At 44.1% G+C, this 23261-nt stretch overlaps 1 protein-coding gene and 1 long non-coding RNA gene across 2 annotated transcripts; one reads left to right on the forward strand and one right to left on the reverse strand.

The window, feature by feature from the left end:
* Positions 1-165: 165 nt before the first annotated feature.
* LOC141050689 (E3 ubiquitin/ISG15 ligase TRIM25-like) lies at positions 166-2215 on the forward strand. Its single transcript, XM_073547284.1, has one exon. It carries the CDS (start codon positions 423-425, stop codon positions 1989-1991), a length of 1569 nt encoding a protein of 522 aa, XP_073403385.1. The 5' UTR covers positions 166-422; the 3' UTR covers positions 1992-2215.
* A 2446-nt stretch (positions 2216-4661) lies between these two features.
* On the reverse strand, positions 4662-9332 carry LOC141050691 (uncharacterized). The gene is made up of 2 exons (XR_012220522.1): positions 6732-9332; positions 4662-6121 (listed from the first exon to the last, which is right to left on the reverse strand). It is a non-coding gene; the product is annotated as an uncharacterized lncRNA (long non-coding RNA).
* Between the last annotated feature and the right edge of the window lie 13929 nt (positions 9333-23261).

Here is a 23261-nt window from a genome sequence, read left to right on the forward strand (position 1 = left end):
CGTGATTTCACTGATGTGTGAATAAGACCTAACGATGAGTCCTTCATCAGCCACATACAGCGTCGTCTGCCGGACCCCAAATGTATATTTCAGCCTGATAGGAAGAGGTGGAGATGGATTTTACTTCACCCAACTCACAATTTGTGAAGACTCTTCTTATTATGCACTGAAGTTTTATGGGTTATCTGCTTACTTCTCCTGCATCATACTGGTGGTGGATTATGTTCATAATAAGACCAGGTGGAGTCACTCCAACTCCTAATCCTACACCAGATCCTCATGACTGATCAGTGCTTTCTTTCTAAGTTGGATTCAGCAGTGAGCACAACTATGGAGCTGAAGGCTTAATTATTCTCACACTCCTCCGCCCTTCTTATGGAAAGAAACTTTTTAGCTTTTGGTTCCTGCTCTTTCCCACTACAATGGCGTCTGCGGAGCTGAGGGATGAGCTGAACTGCTCCATCTGCCTGAGCCTCTATACAGATCCCGTATCCCTGAGATGTGGACACAACTTCTGCCGCTCGTGTATTGTGAGTGTGTTGGATGCCCAGAAGGCGGCTGAAGGGTATTTTTGTCCTGACTGCAGAGCAGAATATCCGGAGCGTCCGGCCCTGAAGAAGAACCGGAAGTTGCAGAACATAGTGGAGCGTTTCTCATCTACTCAGCCTGGTATGGAGGAGACCAGGATCTCCTGTACTTACTGTACAAAGTCTCCTGTACGGGCTGTGAAATCCTGTTTGCAGTGTGAGAATACTTTCTGTAATGACCACCTGAATGTCCACAACAAGACATTAGATCACATATTAATAGATCCTACAAGATCTTTTGGTAACAAAAAATGTTCCCACCACAAGAAGCTTCTGGAGTACTACTGCCTGCAGGACTCGGCTTGTCTGTGTGTGTCTTGCTGTCTGGTTGGCGAACACCGTGGACATCTGGTGGAACTTCTAGATGAGGCTTCTGAGAAGAAGAAGATGAAACTGATGGAATATCATAATGAACTAAATCCACAAAAAGCAGAACTTCAGACAAAAGTCCAATATCTGCAGGATCATAAGTGGAATATCCAGGAGAAAGCCTCCGATGAGAGGAACAACGTCAGGAAGATATTCAATGCCATTAGGAAGCAAGTGGAAATGGCAGAAAAGAAAGCGCTGAGTGAGGTCTCCAGGCAGGAGGAGAAGATTGTGTCTAAGATATCTGATCTGATCAAGAAGCTGGAAATACAGGAGGAAGAGCTGTCCAGGAAGATGCGTCACGTGGAGGAGATGTGTCATGTCACCGACCCAATAAGACTCTTACAAGAAAGTGACATTACAGTATGTAGTCATGGAGGTGATGAGGACACAGAGGAAGATGGTGGAGAGGTCAGTTCTGAGGAGGCTCTGGATGAGGTTATGATCTCACTGACCTTACACCGATCTATGCGGGATATTGTCACCAATGTGACATCAGAGCTCGGATTCCATGTCCCAGACATATTACTGGATGTGGACACTGCTCATAGATGTGTGAAGGTATCAGAAGATCTGAAAACAGCAGCAGATTCAGATAAAGAACAGGTGAGACCAGAATCACCAGGGAGATTTTTGACTTACTCCCAAGTGTTAAGCAGATGTGGCCTCTCCTCAGGACGACATTACTGGGAGGTAGAGTGGAACCAGAAAGGAACATATGAATTGGGAATGTCCTATCCCAGTATAGAAAAGAAAAGAAAGGAGTCTGGTATGGGATATAATGATAAATCTTGGTGTCTGTGTATGTATGATGGAGAATATAAAGTATATCACAACTCAGATGAACTAACCCTCAATGTAAAGCCAAAATGTCCAATACTTGGTATCTTCTTAGACTATGAGGCCGGGCTTCTGTCCTTCTATGAGCTGTGTGACCCCATCAGACACTTACACACCTTCACCGCCTCCTTCACTGAACCCCTACATGTCGTCTTCTGTGTGGATGATGGGGCCTCTGTTACAATAAGAAGCTGAGGCCGATGTCGTCCTCGTCACATTATAATGACATTATTCCTTGTCACATGGACACATCTGTATATAGTGAGTTATCAGCGGGACCCTTTAATAATACAATGTATATGGTGGAGTCATGGGGGGATTGTTCCTATTGTTTTTTCCTCTTCCCTGTAGATTAGATGCAGAATCAATGATTGAGGAGAATGTAAAAATGACTGAATTGTTGTGAGACTGATAATTGTTCAGTAAAGGGTTAATCATGGTATATAGCTGGGATATGTCAGCACTCTCTGACTCCCGGGACCCCCACCGATCCTGAGACTAAAGGGGCTGCAGCATTAATCCAGCCTCCTGCACATCGGAGCTCTGGACTCCCCCGGTGCAGGAGCTGCAGTACGGCCGCAGTGTATGGGGGGCACATCGGGGGTCCGGAGCGTCACACTAAATCAGCACTGTGGCTCCTCCATTCTCGGGGTCTGTGGGGTCCGCACCAGTCAGACACTGATGGGATACTCTAGCTATATACCACCATGTGAAATGTCCTGTAATCTCCCGATGTCTCCAGCAGTGTTACAGGACCCCGGTGACGTCTGATCTGTGTGATCTGATCGCCCGGACTGTGGAGGATGATGGGAGTTGTGGTCTCCTCGTTGTGTATTTTTTATTAGATCTTCTCAATATTATATGAAATTAAATAAAGATTTCCTTTAATCCCACCAGAAACATCTCATATATAGGAGGACGTGTGATCAGTAATCAGGGGACGAGGGCAGGGACCCCAGTGATCCTGAGATCGGGGGTCCTGTGTGCGCTCAGCCGCTTCTCTATCCCCCTGTATCTCTGTAGTCACTAAGGCGCCGTACACACAGCAGAGCCGGATACACGGAGGGGCGCACAGGCTCTGGTGGGGTCCTATGTGCGGAGATCCCCCCATAGATGCAATGTGTGCTATATCCAGACTGCAGACAGATCATCATGGCGCCGCGGGCTCTGAGCTTCACTCTGGTTCTGTGTTCTGGTGGTTCTCTGTTGGGGGATGTTCACACCACTTCTTTTTCAGTCGGGTTTGGAGCCAGTTCACTTCTGAAAATTGCCTTAAAAAGTGCTGAGAAAATGCTGCGTAGAATGGACGTATTTCTGCTGTGTGAACACGACGCGCGTCACGTGCTCAGGATTTTCCGGCTCTTGGGTTGGGTGAGGGCTTATTGTTTTCCGCCTTGAGGTGACTTTTTAATTGATACCATTTTGGGGCAGATTCGATGTTTTGATCGTCTGTTGCACATTATTGCGGCAACCAAACAATGTGTAATTCTGGGAATTAGATTTTTTTTTTTCTCCTTACACTGTTTAATTCTTTAATCAGTCATGAAGGGGTTAAATGTCCTCTATCAGCGCAGAACGACTGTTCACACCAAGTCCGGGCGCTCGGGGCATCATGGCGGCCAATCATTTATAGTGAACCCTCCCACCTGCTTGTTTTCCCGCTATCTCCGCCCCTTCTTCTTTGATTGACAGTTCTGACTTCATAGTGCTGAGAAGGACGGAGATAGATGGGAAGCTGCACGGAGCTGGCTGGCCGCCATGATGGGGCCTGGACTTGGTGTGAACAGTCGTTCGGTGCTGACAGTCGCCCTTTAGTATTACATTTACATGGTAATACGGTAACCAAGGTAACCAGGTGACTTCTCTAAGGTAACAGGGTGAATGGTAACCCATAGCAACCAGCACAGGGTAGTCTCGGAGAGCCCTGAAGAGAACCATGGTAGGTGGCATCACACCTGGTGTCAGGAGGAGGATGGCGGCTCATTTCCATCTCTTACGATGAGGTTTTCTTCCATATATCTGACAGATTCACAGACATTTCCTCAGATCGATGGTGTAATCGTGTGTTCAGAGCTGATAAATGGCGCGGCCGGCTGTGTGTTATGTGCAGGAAGAGGCGGCTGTGACCCCTCACACAACAGCTGAGACGCCATTTCAGGAGCAGAATCCTGGTCGGCCATTTTGTAGCTGTGCTCGGTGTAACGGAGGCTTTATGGTCAGTGACAGAAATGATCTCTGAGGAGACAGTTTGTGTAGGACGGAGGCCGGCCGCCATATTACAGGGTTTCCAGAACTCTGTGTCACTAATCGCTTTATGTGAAGGCGATGGAGACCCCGGCTGTACGGAGCGCGGGCAGCCATGCTGGATCTCCACAGGGAGATGAGCGCACCAGGGTGACACAGACGTCCGACATCGATGACCTATGTGAGGAGAGTTAGGGCCGCACACCCTTAGTGTTAATGTACAGGTGACCAATACACGGCGTGGCCACAATTTCCTGTCAGCGGAGCTGTGTGACGGCTGTGTCTGCTGGGACGAGCTGTGGTTTCCATTGGTGTCTTTCTGGGGTACATGGGACTGTGTCATCACCTTATATTAACCCTGTAGAGGCCAAAATAACAAAAAACAGCAATTTCCGCCCGTTTTTGTTGCAGATTTTTCTCCAGTCACGGTAACACAAATCCTACATACTAGATAAAGAAAAGACCTGATTGGGGTAAAAATCAGTCACTTGGATTAAATTTTAATTGTCGGGATCCCTCAGATTACTCTTTCATCTGAAGGACCGATGTTCTTGGGTGTGAAGCATCATATGTCTCTAATTAAATCAGCTCCTTGGAGAAGAACTACACAGACACCAGCTGTATGGTACAACTCAGGATGCCTCCAAGACGCCTCTGGCTTATCAGTTAGGCTTCCGTCTTTTATAGTAAAGAATTTAAACATTTTACAGACATGCGCAGTACAAATGATTTTACAACTTGTTTTCGACAAAGAAAGTCATTTAGGCGAAAAAGCAGAGGTATTTGACCTTGGTTCACAAGGGAGATGTCTGAGACATCTCCTCGAAGAACAGATAAGGTTTTAAACAAGAGAATGCAACATAGACAGAACTCAATTTAACTCCTTCAGTTCCTATCATTCCCCCCTTTGACATCTTCATTTTCCACAATCTGGAACACTGGATCCTGCAACAACAGCGGATAGTGGCTCGTTCACCAGGTACTATCCCAGGCCGACGGGTTGCCCAAGGGAGACAGGTCTTCTACCTTCTCCATCCCCCAGATACTGAAGCCACGTCCATCATTGCAAGAGTACGCTCCTTCATGCCAGAAATGAGATGTCAATCTAGGACTCAAAGGAATAATAGTTAAATTCTTGTTTACAGTCAAACTTCCTTATCTATTTCTACATCTTTTCTTGCATACAGAGATACACCAAAAAACAAGTTTCAATAGCACATATATTACGAAGATACAAACAACAATACGTAATAGACTTAGTATAATCCCAGCTATCCAGCCTCCAATACCCTTAAACCAATTAGCTGGATTAAGAAAGGAGAATGTATCTGACCACCAACTATCCTTAGTACGATCATTGTCTTTATCGTACTGATCTCTAAGTTTTTGAACATCCTCTATTTTCAATTTTAACTTTAAACTACTGTTGGGATCTATATAATGACAGCAAGCTGGTCCGATGACTTGACACATACCACCTTGCGCTGCAGTTAAATAATCTAGTACTATGGTATGCTGATTAGTGACTATGATGAGCTGATTTTGGACAGCAACGGTGGTGTTCAATATATCCAATATATCCCATATTTGGTCATCTAAGTAATCTGTAGCCCTGACTAATTTATCCCACATTTGAGTGATCATAGGATAAATAAAAATAGAGCTGACAATTTTATTGGCCACACTCATCTGCACTATATGTGGTCTCCCAGAGAGGCGAGGTGTATTGTCAGCAGCTCTTTTGTACAACGTGTGTTTAGGTATGCTCTGAGTATTCAACTGGTCATTCGGAATAACAAAGGTAGCTGGAGTCAAACAACCCAGAGTACAAGCACCTTTTACCCCTACTGGCAACCATTTATATGCATTGTCTCCACATACCCAGTACATGTCACTAGGTAGGTCCCATAGGGCTGAATGTTGTAATACCAGTCTATGAACTAAATCTATGAACGCAGATACATTCTGAAGCATACACCAATTTGGAAGTTGTCCTAAAGGGCTACAATACCCTACATCGGGATTTCCACAGGTGGGAGTTCCTTTCTCATATCCAGATGACTCGTTGCAAGGTATATTACCTGAAATATTAAAACAAGTTTCATTATTGCCCTGGGGAAATAAATTGGAATACTCCCAGGACGTGTTATGTAACCTTCTTTCTAGCAGTATTGGTTTGAAGGCATCAGTAGAGTGGGAAGTTACATTAAAACTAACTTGTAGGCCATACATTGGAATTTGCCCCAGGTAGGTTAATCGAGTTCTATTCCTGGGTACCCAAGCCCCCCCCTTTATATGCCAGATATTGAAGGTATGTATTACTTCCTGAAAGATTACCCTGCCACCAAGGGTATCCTACCCATCCCACAATAGGTATTCCAACAGTTGTGTTCCATAACTTCACATTATTTGTGGCATTATTAGCAAGTGTATCAGAACAACTGGTCCAGGCAAATAATTCCTCGGGTGGCACAGGAATAACAAGGAACGGAATACTAGTGGCTAATACTGGTGAATGTGTGCAGATCCAGCAATCTGCTGGAGATTGAGTGTCTTTTTGACCAATCATTCAGTATTTTTTCATGATGTTGTATAAACTTATTATTCAAGGACATTGGAGAATTTAGACTATCCCACGCAGCTACCATTATTACAGATAATGCAACAAAACCAAACCAAAACATTATGCACTCTTATGCTTTGTTAATTCCTGTGGCTAGTGTGCAATGCGATGCGTGGATCCAGGTTGGTCGTCCCTCCAACTTAACAGAAGTAGGCGTTATTAGGAGTACTTGGTAAGGTCCTTGATATCGGGGTTCAAGGGTCTTTCTGGAGTGTTTCTTGACATATACGTAATCACCAGGTTGTAGACAGTGATTCCTTCCACACTATCTGGATCTGGAGTGGAAGAGAAAACTAGAGAATGCATTTGAGTTAAATGCTTTTGCAACTGGATTACATAACTTGTCAAATTATCCACATTGAGTGTTAAGACCTGTGGGTAGTACAACCCTGTGTTCAGTGGTCTTCCAAACAGTATCTCGAAGGGTGACAGTTTAGCTTTCCCCGTGGGTGTGTACCTTACTGAGAATAATGCTAATGGGAGACACTCTGGCCATGGTTTATGGGTTTGTTCCATGGTTTTCTGTATTTTCAATTTTAGTGTCCCGTTCATTCTCTCTACCTTCCCTGAACTCTGTGGGTGGTAGGGTGTATGAAATGCTTGTTCTACACCTATCATTTGCATTACATTTTGCATTACCTCAGCAGTAAAGTGTGTACCTCTGTCTGATTCAATTGTTTCAGGGACACCGAATCGTGGTACTAGTTCCATCACCAGTTTCTTTGCAGTGGCTCGAGCTGTAGCCGTTTTCACCGGGTAGGCCTCTGGCCATCCAGAGAAGAGATCTACACATACTAGGATATTTGCATACACTCCTACCTTGGTAGCTGTATGTCGTCAATCTGCCGTCTCTGAAACGGGTAGAGAGGCCTAGGTGTCGCTTTCTTAGGGACTTTTACTGTTTTACCTGGGTTGTGCTGTGCACAGATGAGGCATGATTGTACAAGTTTCGCGGCTGCGCAACTGAAGCCAGGAGCGATCCAGAAGGCATCTACCATGGCACACATGTGACTTTTTGAGGTGTGATTGGGGCCATGTGCTGCTTGCGCCATGATTGGGAACAGGGACTTTGGTGGGCACATTTTATCCTTATTCTCCCATACTCCATTTGAGTTCAGCTCAGCTCCCAGTCTCCCTCGGTGTACCTTCTCTGTTTGGGCAGCCTTTTGCTGGAGGGATTTCAGGACATCTAGACCCAATGTGGCTGGAATACGCTGACTCCACGCCACCGTCCACTGCTCTCTCTAGGCCGCCTTGTGCTATTTTAGCAGCCTCGTTCGCCCTTCTATTGCCCTCTACCTCCACGGAGTCACCTTTGTGTGTGCTTTTACCTTGACAATGCCAACCTGGACTGGTAACATCAATGCCTCCATCAATTGTTTCACCAGCTCTGCATTTTTAATGGGCTTCGAATCTGTGAAAATATTAGCGACTTTACCTGCAGCGGCTCTACACGCCTCAGTGAGTGCCTTCAACTCTGCCTCCTGCGCCGACATGTGAGGAGAGAGTGGTTCCGCTCGGATTACCTCATGTGAGGATACTACTGCATATCCAGTGTAGAATCGTCCATCCTGGTGGTATCTGGGGCCATCTACAAAAAAGAAACTCAAAGTCTGCATTAGGAACAGGTTTTTCATGAATGTGTGCAAACCCAACTGTCTCCTGACTCATCAGTTCTATGCAGACATGTTCATGCGTCATGTCACAGTATCCTTCCTCACTTGCCAATACGGTCACCAATTCCCCCTTTTCTGAATCCACAGGCAGGAGGGTGGCTGGATTCAGAACGTTACATCTTTTGAGGAGTGACATACTCAGGAATTAGTAGAGCACACTCAAGTCAGAGCTGTCTGGCCATAGACAGATGTTTTGGTTGAACTTGTAGGAGTATGGCATGGATGTCATGTGGGGAATAGATTGTCAAAAGAAACGTCAGTGTCATCTCACATGCCTTCCCTATTACGTCTCCACTTTTTTCCTTGTGCTCCAGCATACATGACAGGTCGTTTTATTGTCCTTGTTTGCTCAATTTCTTTAGCTACCTTAAGGAGGTCTTTCGGATCTACATGTCTCCATTCAGGTCTGGCTGTCTGTACTGCGTCTCGTAAGTCTTTGTTCATACCGTCAATGAATGCATTCACCAGTATTCTAACATCAAGTGGGTTTATGCAAATGTACCCCATGTCTGCCCATTTCAGCTGTAACCGTCCAAGGTATATCTCTACTCTCTCTCCTCTTTGCTGTGTCACATTAGTCAGGAGTACAGACTGCTCTGATTGTTCCACTGCAGCCCATTGTCTTAGTGACTCACAGTACGTCTCCCCAGATCGTGCAGATTTATCATCCATGCCCCAAGCCTGATTCTTTGTCACATCTGTGTGTCTTAATTATATGATCTAGTGCGTCACCTGCCTTTAAACTCACCAACCTCTCTAGGTCTGCCCAGGTACACTTATATGTTTGCTGCACTTCCTTTATGTGTCTGTAAAACGGGAATGGTTGGTCTTCAGGGGCAGGCAGCTGCTTCAGCAAAGCTAGCTGGTCAGAGGGGCTCCAGGGATAATACACCTGTATCTTTCTTATTCTAGTCACACTTCTAGGTCCTGATGGGGTTGGCCATCTGATGTCTACTGTCAGCTTACTCCTCAAGGGCCAATGTCCCCACTACCCACTATCCACACTATTATTATGTCAGCTTCTTATGATCTTGTCTGGATAGGATTTAGTGCAATTCTCTTAGGTCAGTAGCACAGGTCACACAAGTAGCTATTCAGTCTGGATTTGTCTGAGTCTGACCACAGTGTTTACAAGTCCATCTGTTTTGTCTGGGTCTCTGGTTACACTTTGTCAATCAAACATTCATAATACACCTTTCACACTGCTGCACATTCTCAAGCATCATTTATTCACTTGCTATTTTCTTCCCTTGTCTGTGCCTTTTTGTACATCCAAACATTCACACTCTGGTATTTTTGCCTTTTTCAATGTTTGTCCCACTTGTTTTACTGCTTCCTTCCTTCTCTGTCTTTTGTAATTTGACACAATTTGCTATACAAATCAATCACACAACTAGAAGAAGGTTCAAACACATTAATGACCAAGCAATCACTTACAATTCCCTTCTAAATTAGGCACCATATCTTACTTTTAACTTCCAATCTTCAATTAAGTACTGTTGCTTTAAAATGCACAAATCTTTCAGCGTGTACCTTACGGATAGAATTACAGAGAATTTTGAGCACAGCTCACACTCAGCAGAGATAAGAGCGAAGGGAGAAGAAAAACTACGCAGCTCCATCCTTCCCCCCTCCCGTCAGAATGCAGCGTCGTCCTTCACAGAATTCTGTAGTTCTTTAGACTTATCAAAATCAATTTCTACAAAGAAACTCAAAATCACGGGATTTCACTGTAAGGGCAGATAACTGTATAATGAGATTAACCATGCCTTGCCCTTTTTCTGGCCAAATGCATTCAGGAAACTTTACAATGTAATGCCACATATAACACGAACTATATCATTACTCAATTCATTCAGTCTCAGATGTAGATTTGAAATATCTATAACGCATCTGTCCGGGATTCCACCACAACTAGAAAGGTCACAAATCTCTTGACACAAAAACGATGTGTGATGATTCATTCATACGTGCTCATTCACTGATTTTTTTTTTTTTTTTTACTCAATTACTCATCTCTCATCTTATTCAGAGGTTCTCATAGACATATATACAAGGATTCACACAGCCTGCCTATCTTGCACTTTGGATTTGATTAATACTTTTTCCAGGTTCTTTGCTGCACTACTTCCATATCTATCCTCAATTATATCACATAACCGATTTCCTTCTTCAGGTATCTTTCCCTGACTGTTCCCCATCTTATCTTTTATTCTTATCCTGTCTCTCTTGTTGTCTTCCTGTTAGTCCCCTGCCTTAGGTGGTGTATTGGGTAAGCTCAAGACTAGGCTCTACTATACCTCGTTACCTTCTTCCTAAGGTGCTAACAGGCTAAATGGAGTGTCTGTTCCTCGGTGTACTACGTGTTTCGTGTACTTATATGCTATGTAGCATCCGAACAGAAATACTCCCACAACACACAGGATTGTAAATAAAGTGTCCATCTTCTGGGGTTCTTCAGTCATATCCTGTCACAGGCTCATTTCACGGTCCTGTGCTCATTCGGTCACACTCTTATCTGTCACAAGGTTTATTCGTAAAGGGTGTTGATTTAAGCTTAGGCGGTGACCTCCCCGAAAGGACGCTGTCACATGACCCAGTTAGGCAATATCACCACTCTTTGAACGAATACCTACTGTGCAGCTTATTTGTCTACTTTTCACAGTCCTTCAAATCAAGGCAGTCACTCAACAACCTCCTCTATTCCTAGTGCGGAATCGTCTATTGTGAAAAACTTGTCCGTCCGGGCTGCGCAGTATGAACTGTTCACCCAGCCTTATATTCCGTAATGTCAGACCTCTCCCATTTTGATTTGCATCAGCTCTTTTTCTAAAAATAGCTGTGCACACACAGAACCTACAGTAACCTCTCATTCGAGCAGAAATTACATATGCGTGTCACACCCGATTTCCTCAGAGTTCTTATATGGACCTGATTTTACGGCCCCCTCCTCTACTAGATTCCCCTTTATACGGACCTTAGTTATAATGATAGATTATGAAGAGCAGAGAAGAGAAAAATTGATCTCTTACCTGGCCAGGTGTTTAGGTCTGCTGTTCACAATTTCATCAGTAACTGGAGTGGTCTGTAGATCGGGTAGTCTTGGAGAGGTGCCTATATCAGGTCCCTGTTTCGGGCGCCAGGAAACTGTCGGGATCCCTCAGATTACTCTTTCATCTGAAGGACCGATGTTCTTGGGTGTGAAGCATCATATGTCTCTAATTAAATCAGCTCCGTGGAGAAGAACTACACAGACACCAGCTGTATGGTACAACTCAGGATGCCTCCAAGACGCCTCTGGCTTATCAGTTAGGCTTCCGTCTTTTATAGTAAAGAATTTAAACATTTTACAGACATGCGCAGTACAAATGATTTTACAACTTGTTTTCGACAAAGAAAGTCATTTAGGCGAAAAAGCAGAGGTATTTGACCTTGGTTCACAAGGGAGATGTCTGAGACATCTCCTCGAAGAACAGATAAGGTTTTAAACAAGAGAATGCAACATAGACAGAACTCAATTTAACTCCTTCAGTTCCTATCATAATAAATAACCATAAAAAACCATAACATTGAAACCAATAACCAGTTATCACATAAATATAAAAGACCCAAGGGCTGGGCGATGTTCCCACAGGCCGCGCTCCGACGAGACGTGGCCCTCAGGACCCCACAGCCCCTTTCATCATGGCCTGAAAATCTAAATGAGAGATATCTAGAGCGATGCCGGACAGACGTCCCCGATCTCTTCTGTGTGACCCCGGAGTGAGAAAACCATCAACCAGAACCATACAGCTTTCTAATGCTTTGTTATTCCTTTTCCTTATTTTTTCCATGAATAAAAACCCTTTTTTGACCAAATTATTCTGGGGATTTTATTCGGAAAAGACGAAACAAGTAAAAGGAAAAACTCCACTTTAATGAGCTTTTTATAGTGTAGAAAAGCTTTGATTCTGCCGTTTTTTACCTGCATTTTTTTAGTCTCCACATAGAAGACAAGAGAGAAAAAAAAAAAGCACCAAAACCGCACAGTGCAGCCGCGTCTTTAGACCACAGGGGGCGCCGCTCTCATGAAATCACACTCACTTTGCTGGAACTGCAGAATTTCCGTGCAAAAAAAGCAAAAACGCATCAAATATGGGAGAAAACGCATAAAAGAAACTCTGCAAACACGCAGTAATCAGAGGAGATTGTTATTGCGCTGTGTGGTGCAGACACCTGCCGAAAAAAACGCGGCATTTACGCTACGGTGTGAACACGGCCTCAGCATTACACTTTTATTACATTTTTAATGGTTTTTGTAGAGCAAAAATATCAATCGCAGCATATGTTTTACACCATTTACCGATTTCTGTGAATAATCTGATCGCTGTGTTGTGCTAGTCGTTACAGGGACACCATATATATCCATGTTATTGACCGATTCGTTATGTTTATTATTTAAAAAAAAAAATGCTAATTAATACTGACATTATTGTAATTGTTTTTCATTTTTTTTAGTAATTTTATAGGAAGAAAACAAATCTCTTTTATTCTCCGTCTAGAATACAGAGACATAGAGAGACACTGCTATGTCCAGATGTATCTCTATGTAATCAGCCTGCAGAGTCTGAGCCTGCAATACAGATCACGTATAAAAACAATTATCCCAGGGACATCACCAGAGCCTGTGGTGCAGTAGCTTTAGCTGTTGCCGGTAATGTTGAAGGTTGTGTATTTGAGACCTTGGAAGACTCACAAAAATAGAATTAATTTTTATAACTGCTTTTTATTATTTTTTTGTAGTTTTATTAAACAAAAAAAATCTGACTTTTTCTTCCCCTCTGTATAGAAATACAAATACAGTGCTGTATATAATGTACATGTATAATCTGCTTCTAGGGTCACTTCCTGCAATATATTCTCCTGAATGTATCATCATTGGTTTTGGCTCCTAGCTAGAGCTGCTGCTTGAGAACATGGAGATTTGAGTTGGAGTCCCGGGGAGACCCGATCACAGGAAAGGAGAACAAGTGTTAGGCCGGGGTCACACTTGCGAGAAACTCGCACAAGTCTCGCGTCTCAATCGCCGGCAATCGGACCGGAGCACTCAACTACATGCAGCCGCACACTCCAGTCCTGAGTGCCGGGTATTGAGACTCGTGTGTATTTCTCGCAAGTGTGACCCCGGCCTTAATGTTATAATTTAATTTACGTCAGTGCAGTGAGATTATACCCCCCATCCCGATGAGGAGGAGCTACATAGCAACTAGAAGAATGGAGAGAGGGTGAGTAATAGAAGCGGGGACAAAAGCCCAGACATGGTGGGACTAAGCGCCCAGATCGTGACAGTCCCGCTGAATCCGGTACGGTTGGGAGCTATGTTGTTGCGCATTACAAACACCCAGGGTCGGTATTTCTCATTTGTGTCTCTTCTATTCAGCATTGAACGTTCCCGTAGCAGTTTTGCACCTTTGTCTCATTATTGGGCCATGTTCAGTATTTGGTCAGTATTTTACATCAGTATTTGTAGCCACAATCAGGAATAGAAAAGTCTAATAGAAACTCGTCACCACTTCTGGATTTATCACCCACTCCTGGTTTTGGCCACAAATACTGATGTAAAATACTGACCGTGTGAACGAGGCCTTAGGGTGAACATAAATTGGTTGTAAGTGAAGGTAATAAATGTTTTGATTCCGGTATTTCTATCACCATAGCAAGTTATAAAGGGGCAGCAGCCGATTATTGTGAAGTAACAGATAAAACCTAAGATGGAAACAACATGAACATATCCGCTGCTATAAGTAAGTAAAAAGCAATAATGCAAATAAATAACATGGGGGGCTCGGTAATCAGTGTTATTGATGACACCAGCGACAAGGTGCAACCAGTCGGGACGGTCCTAACTTCTAGTATTAACACCTTACATGTGAGCACTACGTATAATGGCGTTACGCATAATGGCCAGTGTGAACATGCACCTACATGTTGCCTCTATGCCAACTTATACTCCAGCTCATTTCTTTTGGTTTTTATAGTGAAGAAACATACTAACTCCACTGATAGAGAACTTAAAGGGGTTGTCCAGAATTGGGCCACATTCACATGATGAGATTTAGATTTTGGGGATAGGTTTAGCGTTGGGGCGATGGTTAGTTTTTTTCCACAAATAAATGCAAGTCATATCGAAGAAATTTTCCCACTATCATGACGTACAATATGTCACAATAAAACTCAGAGTCACCGGGATCTGTTGAAGCGTTCCAGAGTTATTACCTCATAAAGGGACAGTGGTCAGAATTGCAAAAATTGGCCCGGTCATTAAGGTCAAAATTGGTTCTAAGGGGTTAAAGGGATCCTGTCACCCCCCCAGGGCGTTTTTAAATGAAGAGCCACCTTCAGCAGCACTAAGGCCGCATTCTGTGAAGGTGGCTCTTATGTTTCTGATCCCTAGTAATGCCGAAATATAGACTTTTATAAATTCCCCACCATACCTCTTGTGTGTCCGGGAGGTTTGTTTTCTCCCCCGGTGTCCAGCGTCTTAGAGCCGTCCATCATCCCCCTCTTGCGTTGTTGCGCCGCCTCCTCAGCGGTAGTGGAAATGTGAGAAGTCATATATGTCTTTCTTGTAATCTCTGCAGCTGAGTCCTGGCTGGAGAAGTTGTCATGTTGGTCTGGGCCAGATGGAAAAGACGGTAAAAGTGAATGTTTCCTTTAGAAAGAACGTCAGCTGTAAGTCACCATCTATAACTGTACTGTAATCTGCTATATGTTCTGCAGAAGTGGTATCTACCGCACCATGTGGCGGTAATAAGTGTTTTTTCTTTTTATAGAGATTAATTTTCAGTAATGCCATGATTAACGGCTGAGGTTCCCTTATGCCTAGGGCCGGCATTAGGAGTAGCCAGACCAGACAGCTGCCTAGGGCCCCCACTCCTCTAGGGGCCCTAGCCAGTGACCGCTATGGGACCCGTGAGTAAGAGGGGCCCGGTGCTGCCCCCTTCCCCCGCATTCAACTTATCAGCATAATAGATGCTGATACTGTTGAAAGCAGTGATGGAGGAGAGAGCATCACATGACACTCCTCCCATAACTCCACCTCTGCCTCAGTGTGTGCCAGCAGGGGAGCTGAGACGCTCTGCAGAGTGTAGAAGCCATGCAGGGGGAAACGAGTATACTGTCTGTGTGAATGCATTCTAGTTTGTGTGTGTCTGCTGCACTATACTGTGTGTAGGAGCTGCATTATACTGTGTGTGGGGCTGCATTAAACTCTGAGGGGACTGCATTATACTCTGAAGGCGCTGCATTTTACTGTGTGTGTGGGGCTGCACTATAATGTGTGTCTGTTTGTGGGGGAGCTGAATTATACTGTGTGTGTTTGTGGGGGGGCTGAATTATATTGTGTGTAGGGTGGCTGCATTATACTTACTTTGTGGGGCTACTTTATACTTTGAGGGGGATGCCTTATACTGTGTGTAGAGCTGCACTATATTCTGGGGGGCTGCATTATACAGTGCGTGGGGGGCTGCATCAAACTGTGTTTGTAGGGGTGCATTATACTATGTGTGTAGGGGGGGTGCATTAAACTCTGTGGGGGCTGTAATGTAAGCAGGAACATGGGATGCAGTGACGGGCAGGAGGCAAAGCAAGGGTTAACAGGTATATTATCAGGGAATACTCCATGCAGGGAGGCAATGGATTAAACGGTAAAAACAGTACAGTTAGCAACGGATATGGTGAGGTGAAGAAATAACGGTTCAAATACTGGCAGTTTTGATGAGTCAATGATTCCTAAGTCCATGAAATGGATAGCACTGACAACAGCTGGTGCGGTATCTTTTCCAGAAAGGTCCTGTGGGCATCATTGCCCCGTCTTCTGGTGGCAGCGGTCGGTCTCCGGTACCTTCCGCTGAGCCCTAGTCCATATACTGATGTGGCCGGAGGAGTGTTGGCCACGGCACTGTCTGAGCCCGATGTGTCCCCTGCACAACTCTTCTCACAGTCTCTGTCAGCGGTGGCGGTCGTGGTGCTTGGGTGTGGGCCTACGCTGTACGGATGCTCTGGGACTGAAGCACTCACTGGTCCCTGCTGTAGTGTCTGACAAGGGTACGTGCCACAGTCCTGTACGAGCCCAACGTGGCTCGGCATATATTTACTGGCACAGTCAGAGTGCAAGTGTCTGTCCTGTCCCCGGTCACTCTTATGGGGCACGTGTGTTGTACTCATGGACATGGAACATTCTCTGCTTTGCTTTCTGGTAGTCACTGGCACACTGCACCTCTCTCTGTAGTCACCAGGCACACACTGCATGTTCCTCTCCCTCTCTGGTCTGCTGCTCATGCTGGACACACAGATCCCTGTCCTTCAGGTCTGCTGCAGCAAGCCTGGCCCTTCTCTGTGCTGCGGCCCCTCTGCAGGTGGTGGGGCCTGTCACAGCGCTGGTACTCTCTGGAGGGATGGGACATGACGCTCCTCTTTCTGTGTGCTGCCCCAGTTTCGCACCAAAACTCCCCTGCTTTGTGCGCTTTTCCTCACTCTCTCTTCGCCTCCCCAGGTCAGCAGAAAGGTCCGCCTCTCTCGGCCTTCACCCAGGCAACAGGGGAAGGTCCGGCACACTAAGGCTTCCCCCCCGGAAACTGGGGATGCAGCCTCAACATTTCTGGACCCGGCATGCAGGTACCCGCGGTCCGGTCGTCCCCCTTACAGTATTATACTCTGAGGGGGCTGCATTGTACTCTCAAGGGGCTGCATTACACTCTATGAGGGGACTACATTATACTCTGAGGGAGCTGCAGTATAATCTGCGGGAGGCTGCATTATACTCTGTGAGGGGGGCTGCATTATACTCTGTGAGGGGTCTGCGATATACTATATGTACTATATGGGACCTGCATTATACTGTTTCGAGGACTATCTGTACCCATCATTCTTCCTCACCGGTGTAAAGAGGCAGGGAAACAAGTGTCGAATGACTTAAATATTGTCGATCACACTCATTTAGCGGCCTGAACTCAGCGCATGTAAATACAGCATAAATATTTCTTTGTGATAGTGCACGATGTGAGCATTTGGGGCCCCACTTTAAACTTTTGCCCAGAGCCCTACTTTGTCTAAAAGCGGCCCTACCTATGCCAACAATTAGGGTGCCCCACCATCGTTTTAATCAGGGTTATTTAGAGGCCCAGTCAGATGTTTTGCCCTCCCTGAGCTAAACCCCTAGCCATGCCTTTGCTCAGAAGAGAACACTTTTCTGCACACCTAAAAAGACAGACACTGCCAGATCACAGGCCAGACGGCATCCACAGTGCCTCCTTCTGCCTCATTATAGGGAATCTTCCGCCAGGGGTTCTCACTGAATCATGTATTTTCATAGATTTACATGGAAACCCCGGTGTAAGTGCTCAATGCAGAGCGCAGGATAAATGTGCACCGAGCCTTACTGAGATCTTTAGGAGGCAGAATGAAAAAATCAACAGCAGGTGAAGAGTTGGTTTTATTTATTTTAATGCCATTCCTTGCGCAGTATAAGTGATTAGATAACTTTCTTCTTTGGGTCAGTATGATTACAGCAATACTAAATTTATATAGTTTTTTTATGTTTTGGTGCTTGTATACATTAAAAACAATTTTATATGAAAAATTTTTTGCATCGCTTTATTCTGAGAGCTATAGCTTTTTTATGTTTTAGCTAACAGCTATATGGCAGCTTGTTTTTTGAGGGACAAAACGATATTTTCAGCTATACCATTTCAATTTCCATTCGACTTTTTTATCGCGTTTTATTCCACTTTTAGTTCCGCAGTATGATGATAAAAAAGTGGCAAATAAACGATGCTTTATTTTTTTTTCGGTATTCATGGAAAGGATTAACCAGTAGGGCAGTTTTATAGGTTGGGTCGTTATGGACGTGGCAATACAAAAAATTTTTTTTGTATAAATATTGTATGTGCATTTATTGGTAGAAATTTTTTTTTTTTTTGGTTATTTTGTGATTTTGTTTTTTCAAATATTTTTACAATTATTTTTACTTGGTTCCTCTATAGGACTTTTTTTTACTCTGATCACTGGTATAGCACACTGCAATGCATTATACCCGTGAAAGCTGCACAGAGAGAAGCCACTTGGACCATGCTCCTAACATGGCCTAACAGGCTTGGTATAGCTGGCTGAACTTGAGGTCGTGGCAACGATTGGGCCCTGGTGATGACATCATGGGGACGCCGGTCAAAAGGAAGAGGGAGTCACCTTCCTTTCCCAGCCATCTAAGTGCGGGCAATGCTCCTGGCAATGACAGCCAGGTTCCGCTTTAACTTAAAGAAGTTGTCCTTTACTTGGACAACACTTTTCATCCCCCACGCTTGGCCCCGATAAAATAAAGCCTACACTCCCCTCTCGTGCCGGCGCTGTTCCCATGTTGTCAGCACTCGTTCTCCCCGAAACTCTCATGCTGTTGTTGTGACACGTGACCCAGGCACCCAATCCACGCTGGCGTTACTGTCCTCGCCTCCTGTCGAATTGAACATGAAGAAGTCAGAGATCAGCTACAGCCCGGACTTCATCATGCTCAATTTGCCCGAAGGCAGAGACAGTGATGCCTGCGCTGATTGGGCACCAAGCTAACTTGTCACAAGACCACTCGATAGTCCCAGGACCATGAGTGCCGACACCACTGGAAATGCATCGGCATGGTAGGTGAGTATAGGCTTTTTTATTTTATCGGGGCCAAATATTTTCTTCAGTAAAGTGTTGTCCTTGTAGTGGACAACCCCTTTAAGTTGAGCTCCTGGTGGCAACCACGGGGGGCACATCTCCTGTGTCTCCGCACAACTGCCATGACATCAAAAGGCGTGAAGGGGATAACTGCCCAAACTCCTGCCTGCTGTGGGTCTGTGCAATTTTGGTGCATTTTTTTTTTTGACTAGCCTTAAAAAAACATGAAACATACAGGGAAAAACTGTAATTGAAAGATTTACACCTGTTCTGTGCTTTGGAGTTGCTACTTGTTTTGGAACAGAAATACTGATAAAATTCTGATTAAAAATACTAATGTGTGACTGAGGTCTAATATGATCAGGTGGAGTCACTACAACTCCTAATCCCACACCAGATCCTCATGGCTGATCAGTAAGGGGATGTGCAGATGATCAGTAATCGGCAGCGCTTTGGACGCAGCTCATGTCCGCTGCCGGCTATAGAACGCAGGTGAATCCCCATGTGATCATAGAATCATAGAATCGTAGAATTGGAAGGGACCTCCTGGGCCATCTGGTCCAACCCCCTGCTCAAAGCAGGATTCGCTAAATCATCCCAGTTAGATGTCTGTCCAGCCTCTGTTTGAAGACTTCCATTGAAGGAGAACTCACCACTTCTCGTGGCAGCCTGTTCCACTCATTGATCACTCTAACTGTCAAAAAGTTTTTTCTAATATCTAATCTGTGTCTCCTCCCATTCAGCTTCATCCCATTGCTTCTAGTCTTTCCTTGTGCAAATGAGAATAAAGTTGATCCTTCTACAATGTGACAGCCCTTTAGATATTTGTAGACAGCTATTAAGTCTCCTCTCAGTCTTCTCTTTTGCAAACTAAACATTCCCAAATCCTGCAACCTTTCCTCATAAGACAGGGTTTGCAGACCGGTCACCATTCTGGTCGCTCTTTTCTGAACTTGCTCCAGTTTGTTGATGTCTTTTTTCAAATGTGGTGCCCAAAATTGGACACAATATTCCAGATGAGGTCTGACCAAAGAGGAGTAGAGGGAAATAATTACTTCACGTGATCTAGACTGTATGCTTCTGTTAATACATCCTAGAATTGCATTTGCCTTTTTTGCTGCTGCATCACACTGTTGACTCATATTCAGTCTGTGATCTATTAGTATACCCAAGTCTTTTTCACATGTGCTGTCACTTAGCCCTATTCCTCCCATTCTATATATGCTTTTTTCATTTTTATTGCCCAGATGTAGTACTTTGCATTTCTCCCTGTTAAAAACCATTCTGTTAGTTGCTGCCCACTTCTCCAGTTTATTTAAATCTTTTTGAATCCTCTCTCTCTCTTCTCTAGTATTAGCTATCCCTCCTAGCTTTGTGTCATCAGCAAATTTAATCAGTTTACACTCAATTCCTTCATCTAAATCGTTGATAAAGATGTTGAACAATACAGGGCCCAGGACAGAGCCCTGTGGTACCCCACTTGAGACATTCTTCCAACTGGATGTGCAGCCATTTACGACCACTCTTTGGGTCCGATCACTAAGCCAGTTATGAATCCACCTAACAGTTGCCTTGTCCATTCCATACTTAGTCATTTTTTCAATAAGGATTGTATGAGAGACTTTGTCAAATGCTTTGCTGAAGTCAAGATATACTATATCTACAGCATTTCCTTGATCCACCCAATCAGTAATACCATCATAGAAGGAAATTAAATTAGTCTGACATGACTTATTAGTTACAAACCCATGCTGACTCTGTTTAATCACTTCATTCTTATTCAGGTATTGACATACATGTTGTTTAATAATTTGTTCAAAGATCTTTCCTGGTATAGAAGTCAGACTCACCGGCCTATAGTTGCCTGGGTCCACCTTCTTCCCCTTTTTGAAGATAGGAACAACATTTGCTCTTCTCCAGTCTTCTGGCACTTCTCCTGTTCTCCAAGAATTTTCAAAGATTATGGGGAGGGGTTCAAAAATTTCTTCTGCTATCTCCTTCAGTACTCTGGGGTGTAATTCATCTGGACCTGGAGACTTGAATACATTTAGGTTAGCTAAGTGTTTCCTCACTATCATTCTGTTTATAGATATCCTGGATTCTTCTATTCCCTTAATAGGATAGTGAATAACAGTTGATGTTACATTTCCTTTCTGAGAGAAAACAGATGCAAAATAGGAATTTAAAAGTTCAGCCTTCTCAACATCCTGTCTTACCATTTCATCATTTTCATCCTGTAAAAATCCTATAGCATCTTTGACTTTTCTTTTACTTTTGACATATCCCCAAAATCCTTTATTATTGCTTTTGACATCTCTTGCAAGCCTCAATTCATTTTCAGCTTTAGATAATCTGATTTGTGCCTTGCAGGTTCTGCAGACAGCATTATATTCTTCTTTAGATATGCCTCCTTCTTTCCATTTTATAAACATTTTTTGCTTCCTTTTTAGCATGTGCTTAAGTTCTGTGTTCATCCATCCTGGTTTCCTTAAATGCTTCCTATTCTTCCCTCTTCGGAATTGTTAACAACTGTGCTTTGAGAATTTCATTTTTCAAGATTTCCCATCCTTCCTGGACATTTTTGTCTTTAAGGATATCCAGCCATTGGATCCCTCCAATTCTCTTTCTGAATCCCTTAAAATCTGCCTTTCTGAAATCTAACCTTGACGTCTGAGTCTTCACAGGTCTTCCGCCTCTAGTTATCCAAAATTCTAAAATAGCATGGTCGCTACCTCCTAGGGTCCCAGCCACTTTTACCTCCTCAACCATTTCCTCCCTGTTTATAAGGATTAGATCCAAGGTAGCAGTTCCCCTTGTTTTCTCCTTTACCTTTTGGAAGATAAAGTTGTCAGCAAGAGAGGATAAGAATTTCCTTGACCTGTTAGTTTTGCCTGAGAGAGATTCCCAACAAATGTCTGGATAGTTGAAATCTCCCATGACAACTATGTCATATTTTTTGGAGAACTTGGCCATTTGATGCATAAAGAGTTCATCCATATCTTCAGCTTGCACAGGCGGCCTGTAGTAAATGCCTACAATGGTGTCCTTTCCATTGTTCTGTCCTTGTATTCTTACCCAAACAGTTTCCACAGAACTCCCAGTCTCTGAAGCTTCAATCTCTGTGCAGATATACGCATTTCTAACATACAATGCGACACCCCCTCCTCGTTTATCAAGTCTGTTTCTTGCAAATAAGTTGTATCCTTCTAGTCTTGTATTCCAATCATGTGTATTGTCCCACCAAGTTTCAGTGATTCCAATGACATCATATTTCTTTTCCTGTGTTAGTAGTTCCAATTCTCCTTGTTTGTTGCCCATGCTTTGTGCATTAGTATAGAAACATTTTAGTTTGTGATTGGTTTCTCTTTCTCCAATATTTTTTTTTATTAGATTCTTTCGTCTTTGTTCTTCCTTTCCACTTCTAATAGCAGAGTTCTCAATAGCATTTGTCAGATGTATGGCTTTTTCTGGTCTTTTGCTTCCCTTCCCATGTTGTTCTAGTTTAAAGCTCTCCTTACAAGTGTAGCAAGGCGACTTCCAAATACATGCTTTCCAGTCTTCGTAAGGTGCACCCCATCTCTAGCAAGTAGTCCATCGTATAAGTAGTTCACTCCGTGATCCAGAAATCCAAATCGTTGCTGACGGCACCATCGACGTAGCCAGTTGTTCACCTGCAGAATCTTATTCCACCTCCTTGTTCCATGGCCATCCACTGGGAGGATGGAAGAGAAGACCACCTGCGCTCCCAGTTCTTTCACTTTCTTGCCTAAGTCTTCAAAGTCTCTGCAGATGGTTTCCAGGTCGTTTCTTACGGTGTCATTTGTGATCACTGAATGTGAGGAATCACCGCATCCAATACATTGTACAGGTGAAATTTATCTTGCGGAAGCTCGCGTCTCTGCAAAATAGACTTACTGTGGTCTGGAAAGACACACCGCATGTCCGTCTCCGCAGGTAGCCACAGGTATCGGTGCACGCTTAGCGGGTATAGGATTTCTTGAAATCCCATCCACTATGCTGTAACATCTGGACGATGTGGATGTACGCAGTGTCTAACCCGCAGCGTTTACTGACCGTGTGCCCCTACCCTAAGTGCTTTCTTCCTAAATATGGATCAGCATTCAGCAGTGATCACAACCAAGGAGCTGTAGGGGTTAATGATCCTGCACAGACTCTCCGCCTTCCTACTGAGAGGAAACTCTTTCACTTTCAGTTCCTGCTCTTCCCACTACA

The sequence above is a fragment of the Dendrobates tinctorius genome, unplaced genomic scaffold (genome assembly GCF_039654945.1).
Source record: "Dendrobates tinctorius isolate UK_male_01 unplaced genomic scaffold, ASM3965494v1 ptg000152l, whole genome shotgun sequence".
Taxonomy (NCBI): domain Eukaryota; kingdom Metazoa; phylum Chordata; class Amphibia; order Anura; family Dendrobatidae; genus Dendrobates; species Dendrobates tinctorius.